Consider the following 14,118-nt stretch of genomic DNA (forward strand, 5'->3'; position numbering starts at 1 on the left):
TATCCAACCAGAAATGGCATGCACCATCATGGTAGTATGTTAAAATATTCTTTCTTGCTGCCTTGGGTACCATCCAACGCCTTCCTTTGGGTGTGTTCTTTATAAATTCTATTGTCTTTTAGAATATACTTCTGACGAACCTTCCGTTCTTCTGCACTAACGGGTAGGTACTCCAGATAAGATTTTATGTAGTATTTTACAGCGGTTGTCAGTAGGTCGTGCAGAAAGCACCCAGTCATACTCACTTACATTTACAAGTAAAATCGGCACCTCATGATATTCTTCATTGACCACAACAGGGTTCCTGCTTTGGGCATCGACATGGTTCATTTTTGAGCCAGCACGATATTCGATTTTAAATTCAAAGTCTTGAGTAGATAACCACCATCTACCAATCGTTGTAATCAAATCTTGTTTAGTTAGTGTAGCACGCAACCCATTACAATCGGTGACAATCTTAAACCGAATGCCTAACAAATATCCTCTGAACTTTTTCAGCGAATTAACTACGGCTAGCGTTTCCACCTTGTAGGAGTGGTAGTTTTGTTCTTCTTTAGTTGTTGACCTGCTAACATATTGGATCGATTTTAACTCTCCGTTTGGTTGTACTTGTAGTAGGATGCCTCCGATTCCTATTTTACTAGCATCTGTGAGAAGTTCCGTAACTGCCTCGCGATAGTATATCGCCAGCAGTGGCCTTGACGTTAGTTTTGCTTTTAGATCAACGACTGTACGTTGTTCATCAGCTGACCAGTTAAATGTGATATTCTTTTTCGTCAGATTAGAAAGTGGTTTGCAATAGATGCGAAATTTCTACTACAATTGAAGAAATATATATATATATATATATATATATATATATATATATATATATATATATATATATATATATATATATATATATATATATATATATATATATATTGATATATACGAACATGTAGTTATTTTATAGATTCCCGTTAATTTTTTATTGTTCCTATATCTGAATTCAAAATAAACCCGACCTCATTTTCTAAAAATAGTTTTAATATTATAGCTACAGCACAACTAAAATTTTCTATAGAAACATCCTCCAGCCTCTCTAAATATAGTTAGCCACCCTCGTAGAAGTAAGTAAGGGTAATAGTTGTTAACTCCTCCCTCCATAAGTGATGAAAATTAAGTTTGACGATTTTCTTGTTGGCATGAAATTTCCTCTGATCCCAGATGAATAGCCTTGAAATATTAACGTGTTAGCTTACAAACTAAGTTAGGAAAATATTGTTTGGTCATTGATCAATGATTGCTAGGTTTTATGAAATTGGGAATTTTCAATAGTGCTACTTATGGTAGGTATTTATTTAGTTTCATTTAATGGAATGATTACTAGTGGGTAGAAAATTTTCCTCAATATTTTAAAACAGTGCATTGAACAATTATTTGTATGAAAACGGAAAGAACGATGGAAATTCGCTAAATACCAACTTGGTAGATCAGAGAAAGTTGCTAGAGTTTATAGTAGAACCAGTAAAAGAGATCTGAATGCAAGTAGTAATATTTATAATATTATTTTTTCATATGTTGAGAAAAAAGAGAACACAGATTTTTAGAAATGGAAGTTTTTAATTGTTAATTGCATTACATTAGATCCGCATTAAATGTGTGGTTAATTTGAATGGACCAGGAATTAGGAATAGATGATGATTATTCGTATAGTTTTTAAAAACAATTTTAGTATAACAAACGAACAAAATTATATTATGTTTAATCAATCACAAACTAAGGAGAACGTGCTAAAAATATTAAAAACAATAGAATTATTGTTAAGCAACTCCTACTCTAAAGCTGGAAGTGAAATGTGTGTTGCAGATATTCAGGAGTGCATTTATCTTTATTTTTTGAGCCTGTTTTAAAGAAACTATTAATCCACGCAATACTTAACTTATCCTATGATGTGCCATAAGAAAATTCAATTCAATAATTTAGTGTAGATATTTGTGGTATTTTTAGTATTATTTAGCATTAACATTGAACTTTTAAAAATAAGATCAAATATTTAGCTAACGATTCCAAATAGTATTTGTACGCTTCCATTAATGCAATTTGCAATTGGCTCAATCAGAATAATTACGTTACCGTCACGTTGTACAAGGAACCTACAATTTGTATTGAAAACCTAGCTTTAAATAGAGATGTAACTGGTCCAGTAGAACGAACACAACATTGTTACAAAAACTGTTATTGCTCCTTATCTTTAAATAAATTTGAGAGAAGTTATTGTCTAAGAATATTTAGAAGGACTAGAAATAACTTATAAGAACTGAAAATGGACAAATCAAAGTACTGAAAACAGAAAAAGTCATCCAAATCAGGCAGACATTTTAGAGTTATTAGTTAAAAATAGTCTACCTCATTGTTTTAAATAACTCTTATGGTTTTAATGCATTAATAAGACTTTTTAACTATTCTCTAGTGAACTTTTTCAACGAAAATTTTGCACTTCTCAGCATCTCTGTGCTATGCGAAAATTTATCTTGGTACTCCCAACTCATATTTATTGAGTTGGGAGTTGGGAGTACAAATAAAATTAAAAATCTTATACAACTTTTGTTTCTATTTTAATTATTAGATAGTTTTGATTTTGTATTAATTTGCGTATGATTTTTAATTAAGCATTTATTGTTACAAAATTACAAAAAAAAACGTTTCACGGAAAAGTTATAATAAGTTACGTATTCCGTTCCTTTGTCATAGTAACAACTCTACTAACAAGATTTAAGTACAGAAGGAAGTATATAGGGGGCGTAAGTGTCGTAGGCGATTGCGATTGGATTGTCGAATGTTGATTGATCAGTATACTCATGTTGTAGTGGGTTGTGTTTTTTGTCGTGCCATATTATTATTGTTATTATTATTTAAGTTATAGCCACTATAAATTTAAAGACTGTAGACTCTTAGTGATGTATTTTAGGATACAGAGGTTATTATTTTTAGCAGTCCTTATTGGATTTGCATCTACAGCACAGGTAAGGGAACATGTACTTACTTCATTTGTGAAAATTTTTATGATGTTTAACCTTTCAGAATTATTAGCTGCACGTAACATTGTTAGTTAGATTATACATTAAGTAGTTGTACATAACATGAAAAAGTAGGATATACCTCCTACATATTTTTCAATTGAAGATACTTAGTTGCAGATAATACCTCATTATTTACATTTTAGTGTATTTTAGACATAAATCAAATTTTTTATGCAGGAAATCATAAACATAACACGTTTTCGCGCTTTCCTTTTTATCTATTTAAGTTTTTTTATTAATAATGTAAACACAAGGTTCATAAAGTGTCAGATGCACTTGAATGTGTGTCACAAAAGATATTTTGTAATAGACATTGTAAGATTATCTGCAGATAGAACCTTTGTAGATGTTTTCCTTGTAAATAATTGATTGTTATATTTTATTTATGGAGAAATATGCTGATACCTGGTTTTTTTCTAATAAAAACATTAAAAAACATCCTTAATAAGACAGATAAAAGTTAGAGGATATAGCAATCTTTAAAAGACATAACATGAGTCAGGTGTGTGCTTCCTATTTTTAAACTTCTATGAATTGTTTATATGAATAATAATGTAAGCAAGTCTATCTGTTGTATTATTCATTTATTGGATAATATATCCTAACAAATATTGATTATTATTTTAGCTCAAATTGCTCAGTATCTATTTTTCTGAGTTTTGTCTTCTTTGCTGGCATTAACCATAGCCCATTATTGGTTTTATATGTTTCATATCATTTCCTTATGTTATTCCCTTGTTAAAAGTTCTACATCTTAAAGCTATGTATTTTTCAACATGTTCATCAATGTTTTCAATTCTCCCTCTTTCTGTAGGCCATTTTATCAATATTTTCCATGTGTATCACATGGCCAAGACAGTATTTGTCTGCTTTAATAATCTTATTCTATCAGCACCTTCTATAACAAGATCAAAGTTCATTCTGCATTTCTTCTAGTTTACATTATTCATTATGGATGTTTTTGTAAATTTTATGCATGAATATTTTAAGGCTTTTGATTACATATATAACTTAATTTTAGAGTTTTAATTTGTTGCCTTCAAGATTAGCATAATAGGGATACATACCTAATATGAATCTGACTTGAATGCTTATGAAAATCTATTTTTTTTTCTAACTCTTACCTTCTTTAGGACTGGCCATGGTTTTATTTTATGTCTATATATTAGGAGAATATCTTTGAAGTGAATATTGTTATATTGCTTTTAAGTGTGTCCCTCAAAATACACATTACCAAACATTTTTTTAACTTTGACATTGTATCTTAATACTATTAATATTTGACACAATTATTAAGTAAAAATATAATTTTTTACTAGAGGATAGGCAAGTAAAATAAAACAAATTCTTTATTAATCACACTGAATAGGTTATACAGATGTTTAATTTATTATTGCATCACGCTTGGTCTTGGGATTGATCACTAATTTAGTCAAGTTATCAAGAGGAACTCAGCAGGAACCTTCTAATACTATCACAAATTACATAGATGCTACTAAAGTATGAAGATCTTCATTTAAGCCATTGAACCATATTGTATATAATATATACTGATTGCTGATTTGTAAAACATAGTAAATTTGATGATTATTTTTCCTAAGTATTAATAGGGTTTTATAACTTCGATTGTTTTTTATCTGGTTTGGTGTTTCATTCTTTTTTAGACACTTTAATACTTCAAGTATATAAAGGGCAATTCAAACAATTAGAGGTGCATATCATAGATTTAATGACATTATAATTGACTGGTACAAACTTGACGGCAAACTAGTTCAACAAATGTTTCCTCATAAATTTTTTTAAAAATAAGTTTTTTCTCTACTCTCAAGTTTCGCTGGAAAGTGCTATTGCCAAATAAAAAACATAAATGTGTTTACCACAACAACCAACGGCTACACAGTTTCTCCTTGTCTTTAAGAGTTTGCAACAAAGATAACTATCTGTACTATAAGTGTCAAACCCATGTTGTCCTATAGAAGGTTACGTAAGATTCGTATTTATATATGTATTTATAGATGGTTTATAGTGGTGAAATTGGTTAAAATATAAAACTGTCTATTTAGACACCAAATTCTGTTACTTTGGTTTCTCAATTTATTTGGATTCAAATTGTTGGATATTTTAATTGAATTTGACCAGCCATTGCAATTAATTGCAAATTTAATTGAATATTTTGGGAGTGAAAAGAAAACGGTGGTTCATTATTACCACTAGAAGCCATTAGAATGAAAAAATACATTTTAAAGCACCTTTAATTATATCCTTTACTAGGTATAAATTTCAGAATGGAGTATCAAAATGTGGGCTCGTTGATGGAGTTTGGAAATAAATATAAGTAATTATCTAAATATAAATATAAAAAAAAATATAAATAACTTAAATGGTCAGTACAAATATATACTTGAAAAAACATAGAGTAAAAAACTCTAATAGGTTTTATTCACATTCTAGTTGCCCATAAATATTCCTACAATAAATAATGTTCAATGTGTAGAGTATATGCCATATAATGCTAAATACATCTACTGTAATATATATTGTTATTGTCTTCATATCATTCTGACTTTACAACCCTGCGTGGGTCCTAGCCTTCTCAAGAATTTCTCTTCAGTTGTCCCTATCCATCTTCTTCCTCCGCCAAGCACATATTTTCATATTTCCCATGTCTTCATCGATTGTCTTCATATTGTTTGTTTTCTAAATATACATATAAAATATAACTTTGATTTTCATTTTTAATCATTTTTATAAAAAGTAAAATGTATGTTTTATATAATTTTATTCCAAAAGAAGGCAAGAGGTCATAATTCAACATTTCATTTTGCTCCCATAGTTTCAATATTACTGTTTTTATGTTCACACATTTGCATTGTCAGCTTAAGAACACAGACCACAAACTAGGAGAAAAACTGCTTAAGAAATAAATGTCTATGTTGTATATGTTTAACTATGCTGTATATGTTTAACCTTGAAATTGATTCCAATATTATGACAGACGTCAGTTACAATTTCCAATCTCACCAAATCCAATAATGACATCATATAAACTTGTCATTAGTTATAGCTAATGAAATGATCGCTGTAATAGGAATGGCATGTCAAGAAAATCTAATTATTCCCTATATATTTTTTCAAATTTAAAATCTGGGAACAAGGGGAAAATTGCATCCAACTTTTATTGTTTGACTTTTCCTATATTTATAGTTATCATTCTGTACTTGTTTTCTAGTAGGAATATTATATTCTTGTATTTTTCTTGGTAATTGCATATTATTTTTACTTTCTTTTCTCATGTGGTGCGAAATTTTTTGAAACTACTTGTTATCTTCATGTTATAATATGTTTTACTTAGTTGTTTTTCTACTTGTCATAATTTTATTCACTTTTGTTGTGGTACTTTCCCACTTAACAGGTGAATACACCTGTCTGTTTTTAGATCAGTTAGGAACATTTATTAACATTGATCTTTTATTTCGTATATATACCTCAGGAGATTTTCTGCCATCATATCAGAACTATAGGATGTTGCAGTCAAGAATAGTTTTTTAAATTAAATTAGCTAACTGTGGGCCAAATAACCCGATGTTTCATAATTTGACCACCTTATAAGGTACCTATTGATATATCAATTTCTTGTAACTTTTTTTTCATTCTAATAGAATACAACACCATGGGTCATTTGACCCAGGACATATAACTCAATACTAAAATATGTAATAACAACTTTAGAAGATATGCTGCCAATTCTTATGGGTATACAAAGCATGGGGGTTTAAATTATGGTTGCGCCTTAGATTTATCACCCCTATCCCAGCCAAACTGTATGGCATTGCAAAACAATTAATCTACATAATGAGTTGAAACTTTTTGTATAAATGCCTTACTGTGTCAAATTACCGAAAATGGAGAAAAAGTTTTCTCAAAATAAAAAATTTTCCCTGCTTCTGGTACCAATATTTTTGTACAGCATTAGGTCACAGGTCAATATTTTTATATTCCCTACCTAAGTTATAAACCCTGTACAAAATTGTTAGGCTAAAAAAAACTTACCCCCTTGAGTGGTAAGTTTATCTTACCTGTGACTCACATGTACCTCTAAAAATTGACAGCATAGTTTCTAAAGTTGTTATTACATATTTTAGTATATAGACTATAATTTTGTAGTTTCTAAATCTTCATAAATGATGTTAACATATGCTCTTGTTTCCTCAAACATTAGTATACACACAAATTTTCTTTCTATAATTATATTGTCTTCATTTTATTTTGTTGCTAATGTTTTCAATTGTCAGTTGATATACACTTTTTAATAAAACATTATTATTGACATACAGTCATTCTGTATCATTCCCAAAAATAAGACAAGAAAAATGAAAATAGAAGCGAACCTTACTTAGAATATAATATCATACCAATGATGCTAATAGTAAATGCATGTGCTGGCTTCTTAATCAATTAGGAAGTTATTAAGCTGTGTTAATGTATCATACTGTGTTAATACAGTAGATTATACAATAAAATAGAGACTTAAGGGTTAAGAAGAATTTAATGAAAGCATTAAGAATCTGTCAAATGGACAGAATGGTGTGTCAATCTCAGTTGTTTTGTTTGTGTTGTTACATCTTTCTAAGAAGTAGATAATTCATATACAACTGAAGAAGCATAGATAATCAGAGCATCAATGTTTTATTGGAAGATTGATTCTTAACATGTTTAGCCCCAAAGCATTGACACACTCCTTTTCTTTCAAACCAAATGTAATGTGGTCATGTTTAAACACAATAATAGTGTGGGCCAAATTGGTATGCACTGTCCATAGTAAAAACATGCTTTGCTGTGAACCAGTTTATTGCACATGGAGCTGAATGATATTTTTTTGCTGATATAATTGTTATTCATTATTTAGGTATTTTTGTTTGTTATGCATAATCTTAGTCCATATTGATTAAATATTGTCAGTTAATTTGGGATTTCACATTAGTTATCTATGTTTGTCATTTTCATTGCATTTGATAGTGGGGCAGCACCAATAAATCTAATTTTTAAAACAAATTACACAGAATCCATAAATATGCAAGTAGTAACCAAATTTTATAAAGAATAATTCAACCAAAAAGCAATAGTTTAAATTAAGGGAAAAACAACAGAAGCAATAATGAAAGTAGGTTCCTCAAAAAACAAAAAGAAAAGAACTTAAATTTATAATTCATCTAATTTGTAGATTGTAGAAAGCTATAATATCCTAACAAGATAATTTGTACCCTAATATTTTTCATCTATTCGAACTAAACCAAATATGCCCTGTTGTCAATTTAATATATTTTTTAAGTACCAATTTCAAGAAGGCAGTTTGTTATTTCTGGGGAAAAATTTACAACTATTTTTTCCCTTTGTAAGTTGGTTAACTTCTGGTTAGTCTATCAAAGAGTTCAATTTCTTAATAGATTTTTTAAAGTCCCAAACCAGTTTGACTCAAAAGTAAAAAAACTTCAAACCATTTAAAGTCTCTTGGTTCTTGGTGTAATTCTGTACACAACACTTCACTTCGAATCTGCCTTGGAGCCTTCAGGTCAATGAACTTCCCTCTGGCTATGTCGCCGGCAACTCCTTTTAAAATATTCGTCTCAAATCTACTAAACCTCCATGGAATAAATTGAAAGCAGATTTTAATCTCTCGTTAACTAATTTTGATAAGCATCAGACAAATCCACACTTTCTAGGGCAAACCTTAAAGAATTAATTGCGAATAACAGATTTGACCAAATTGTATACACAGATGCTTCTAAAAGTCCTATAGCTGTTGGATGTGCTGTTACTTCAAACAAAGATTTACTCATATCTTGTAATCTCCCGCTCTTCTGCTGCATATATACCGCTTACTATCACCAGAATATAAAAAGTAGTAATATGTACAGACTCTTTAGCATCTATCTACTCTCTCAAATGTATGGGGTGGAGCCCTGGACCTTAAAGAAAGAGGTGAACGATCGACTTGAAGCATTCGAGATGTGGACCTACCGAAGAATATTAAAAATAAGTTGGGTAGACCGAATAACAAATGTTGAGGTCCTCAAAAAGATGACAAAGGAAATGGAAATCATGAATATGATTAAGATAAGAAAGTTAGAATATTTCGGCCACGTTATGAGAGGCGATAAATATGTGTTGCTACAAACCATAATGAAGGAAAAAATACAGGGAAAATGAAGTATTGGAAGAAGACGCATCTCCTGGCTCAACAATCTGAGAAAGTGGTATAATTGCAGTTCCGTCGACTTGTTCAGAGCTGCAATCTCAAAAGTGAAAATAGCTGTGATGATTACCAACCTCCCTAGAGGAGACGGTACCTAAAGAAGAAGAAGACTCTCAAAAGTATGTACATGGTACATCCTTTGGTTCAAGCCATGCAAAACTCTTTCGATAGTTTAATCTCACTGGGAGTATCCACAACCATGATCTGGATTCTGTCTCATGTAGGAATACCTGGTAACGGTCCCTGGAATCCTTCTAATATGGAGACTGAAAACATACAGATTTACAGTTGTATTTTAAAAATATCATCTAAATGTCTTGGCAAGATCACTGGAATAAAATCCCTTCCAAGCTTTGTGATCCATCCCAGCGTTAAAAAGCTTGAGTTTCCTTCTATTACACGAAAAAACAAAATCTTAATTCGCCGACTTTGAATCGGCCATACAAGACTAACTCATAAACATTTAATGACTTCCCAACATCCACCTACATATACACACTGTACATTTCAACAACAACAGACAAAAGAATCTTTTGAGTCAAAACCTACAAAATATTCTCAGCTCGCCAGACCAATTCCAAAACCTAACCTAACCTTAATAATTTCCTCTATGAAACCAGGCTTTTCCAGGAAATTTAGAAGAAGAAACGTAATTTAGAATTTGATAATTAATAATTGTACCAATATTTAATGTATTTCTTTATTGATTGTAATGTTACTGAATATTCTTGTAATTTAATGTAATAAAATTATACCTGTGTCAGTGACCTACGCTGTAGAGACACATAAAGCTAAATAAAAAAAATCTTCTGCCTGTGCCATATCCTCATTGGATGTTGGTGATCATTCAGCCAAGAGATTTGCCATCTACCTGGCCCTCTATATCCTTATAACTTGTAGATTGTGGTATTTATTATTTCTCATCACATGACCAAAATGTGATAGTTTTCTATATTTTACTATGCAGATCAGCTTTTGGCCTTGACCAATTCTTTGTAATACATTTTCATTGGTAAGTCGAAGTGTCCACAAGATACACATCATCCTTCAGTATTCATTTCGAATGGCGTTCTTACTGCATTTTCTTACTTGCTTGTTTCTGCTCCATATAGAATAGTTGAGAATACATAACAGTTAAGTACCATTATATTAAGGCCCAGATTGCTTAAAACAGTTTTTATTCTATAAAAGATACTACTGGCTTTCTCTATAAAGCATACTTTATCTAGCATACTAGGTATGTAAAATTTTGAACTCTTTCTAGTGGTATATCATTTATAAAGAAATGGTAGTTTACGTTGGGGTGTTTGCTGATTATCATCGTTACAACAGTGGATATCCTGAAAGAGTTTTTCGCACTCTGTTGTGTCCCTTTAATTCCCAGGACTAAGCATAAACCATTTTTTGTTCAAATTAATTCTACGTCTAAGAAAAATGTTAGGTCAACAATAAACATTCCCAAAGAGTTTGTGTTCAATCAGCTGTTGCACTTTCTGCATGTAAATTGTATGTAGGAACAAAATTATAAGTGACAGTTTCAAGAGTTATTCAGTATAATTACAAGAAACAGTATTTCTAGTAAGGTATATTCAATATCTTCTTGAATTGAAATAAATAAATCTGAATAACTGCTGCTACATTTCAAAGTGCTTAGCAAATGTTTTCTGAATTTATGAAAAATATTGAAAATCTTTTGGGTAAATAAAGTATTTACTCAGAGGTATAAAAAAATAGGGAAGGGAAATGAATATTAATTAAAAAAGACTGATATGTTTTTGTACACCCTTATGACAAATTAATGATGGAAACGATATTTTTGAAGTGTGTAAAATATTTAATTCCTACCTGAGCCCTTTCGTCTTACAAAGCCATCCTCAGAGCTATGGCCAAATTTATAAAGTACCACAACATAGAGAGCAAATTCTTAAAAAAAACATCCAAAAGACAGCACATTAGATTCCACAAAAACACATTAAATAGTTTTGTTCATGGTAGGGGTGTAAGTACTCAACTATCTAAATGGAGTTGAAGCAACAGACTGTGTGTGTTTTTTCTAGAGTCTAATATGCTGTTTTTTTGAAGAATTTTCGACGTTTTTTAAATAACAAAAAAATTTGTCTTTTCCAATGGGATCTATAAATTTGACCATAGCTCTGAGGATAGCTAGAGATTAAATATTTTACAAACTTCAAAATACTTTCCTCTTCCATTCATTCAAATGAATATTAGACATGGTGTGAGGGAAATGCACATTGACTTCTTAAAAATGTAATTTAGGTAATGATTGTGGGAAATTGTTACGTGATAGATGACAGAAATATTTAGGAGCCATGATCAAAAGAGTAGTTGATCTATTTCAGTTGTTAAAGTCATTTATTCTTTTGTATTTAAGACCAGAAATATGGCTATTCCACAAATAATGTACTCAAACAGAGAACAGCACTAAACGGACAACATATAATTGAAAATCACAAGCAGTTGCAAAATAAGGCAGAAAAAAATAAGGAAATATACATACAGTGAAGCTGGGAATAAAACACAAGGGATTTCAAAGCAAACATCTGCATTTGTGGGAAAAGTTTAGTAGCCAAATTGAAAAGATGTACACGAAAGACAAAAGTTATTGAAGAATAACAATGGATGCAACATTATGATAATCTATGGTATAAGTATAGCAGTTGTAAGGAAGAGGAGTTAAAAAAAAAACTTTATATGGAATTGACCAAATAGCAGGACAATAATTTATGCAAGTGATCACAATATCCAAGAATAGAAAAGTAAGAGAAGCAGACCAAATAAACAGTGAGCTTTGAAGATATGGATGTATCTTGATAGGCTAAAGAATGCCAGATGTGAAATCACATACATTTTGTTACTTATGCACAATTTTATCTTGTTTTAATTAGTAGGTATATACATATATATATATATATATATATATATATATATATATATATATATATATATATATATATATATATATATATATATGATGGAACCTAAAGTAGTTCACAGTTGAGACAAATTCACTATTTAAAATTATTTTTGAGTTTATTTTTTATCTGTTAATGTTGTTTGTTTATTTAAATCTTGTTATTACTGGATAAGTGTTTGTTTTAAATCCAAAACAAAATCATCAAAATTTTATTGAATAATCGGCGCCTTAATATTTTATTCAATTAAATGGAGGTTATTTTCAGAACACATTACACAGCTATATACTTACATATAATTTCTTATTTCACTCTATTTTTGCAAAATACTGATAACCTTTGTTATCCACAACCTTTATTAATAGTTTTAAGAAAATATAAGAATATTAATTTACTTAGTTTTTAAAATAATGTGTGGTATTTTCACTTATGTTTGTACCAGATGGATTACAAATTTGTTATCAGCTGTGATCCCTAATAGCCCATTTGGAACCATTGTCAGGATACATTCTGGTTTCTAGGCCACAATTTTTAATCTCAAGACACATAAACTGCTAAATCGAAATCGTACATCAGGATTCAATACAGTTAAATGTTCTTTAACAACGAGAAAACTATCGTCATATCTAATGGAATTAGCAGTTAACGCACAGGTAGAGAAACTATTTAAAAACATTAGATGAGACAATAATAGGAATAGTTCAAGTAAAATTTACTCATGCTCGATTCGGTAATGTATGATAGCAAATTTTTTGTGACAGAAGACTACAACGGTCTTTATACAAGATTTTTCAAAGCAGAAAAATATAAATATTGATGGTACCTTCTTCTTGTCTCAGCGTTGTATAAGAATTTATAAAAATGGGGAATTTTGTGGGTCCAAAACCACTGCTTAGTAAATTCACATACCCCACATGGATGAACATTTTGGGGGTTCGTAAACAGGGATTAGTAAACCCACATATCGTATGGCTAAACGTTTATCGCAGCGAAAGCAGTGATTAGTAAATCAATCACACATACTCCGTTTTTTTTTTTCATGGAGTCACTTGGTTGTCTCCAAAAAGTGTTTGCCGCCTGAGATCTAATGTCTCGCAGTGATGCAAGATATGGTTTATTGTTTCAGATTCTCTGCTACAGTCTGTACCTCAAGTCTCCATGAAAAAGTCCTCCTCCAATTCCAATCTGAGGGTCTTTTGAGAGAACTTTATGCAGCCTTGACATTTTTGCAGTCTGTTATATTTCCTCCCAAAACCTTTTCCATTATTCTCTTTTTATCCGTCTCAATTCCTTATTATATTTATACAGAGCCACTCACCTAATCTTTGCGAAATCCAATTTCCGGCTGATCTCCGTCCTTTTATTTGCGAGGGTGTCATTCCTCACTATTTCTGGACAGTTGATTTCTAACGCTGACATTACAACCTCTTGAAATTGTTCGGCGGTCATATCTAGGGCCAATGTATGCCTTATTGTCCCTTTAACCCCGCCTAAACAATATTCCAGGTCTGCTTGATATGCTTCCCAGTTTGTTTTATGAGGATTACGGTAAGTTTCCTTGATAGTCTCATTGCCTGTTTTATTTCAAAATAGCTATGTGGATGTTGTGAGCAAAACCTCATCTGCCACATGCCATTTTTTAACAACTCTAGTCACGTGAGTTGTTGCCACTGATCAATTACCTTTTTTCGTTGTGAAGTTACGAAAGTTTGTTTGTTTCCTGCGTTTAGTATGTCTAATTCATGTTCCATAACAAACTGTAGTTATGACTCACCTCTTTCATTGGTGTTCGTACTCCCCCAGGTCAGATGGTGCGCATTTGCATCACAGCCAATGGTTAATAATTACAGTCAATTTTTTCTGCAAT

General features: G+C 30.8%; 1 protein-coding gene across 1 annotated transcript in view; it reads left to right on the plus strand.

Moving 5' to 3' along the window:
- The first annotated feature begins 2,800 nt into the window (after window positions 1–2,800).
- LOC140452499 (uncharacterized) overlaps window positions 2,801–14,118 on the plus strand; it is a 70,284-nt gene continuing 58,966 nt past the window's right edge. The window contains exon 1 of the mRNA XM_072546802.1: window positions 2,801–3,008. Coding sequence (XP_072402903.1) covers window positions 2,943–3,008 — 66 coding nt within the window. The 5' untranslated portion in view covers window positions 2,801–2,942. The remainder of the gene's footprint in view (window positions 3,009–14,118) is intronic.

Source organism: Diabrotica undecimpunctata, chromosome 10 (genome assembly GCF_040954645.1).
Source record: "Diabrotica undecimpunctata isolate CICGRU chromosome 10, icDiaUnde3, whole genome shotgun sequence".
Classification (NCBI taxonomy): Eukaryota; Metazoa; Arthropoda; class Insecta; order Coleoptera; family Chrysomelidae; genus Diabrotica; species Diabrotica undecimpunctata.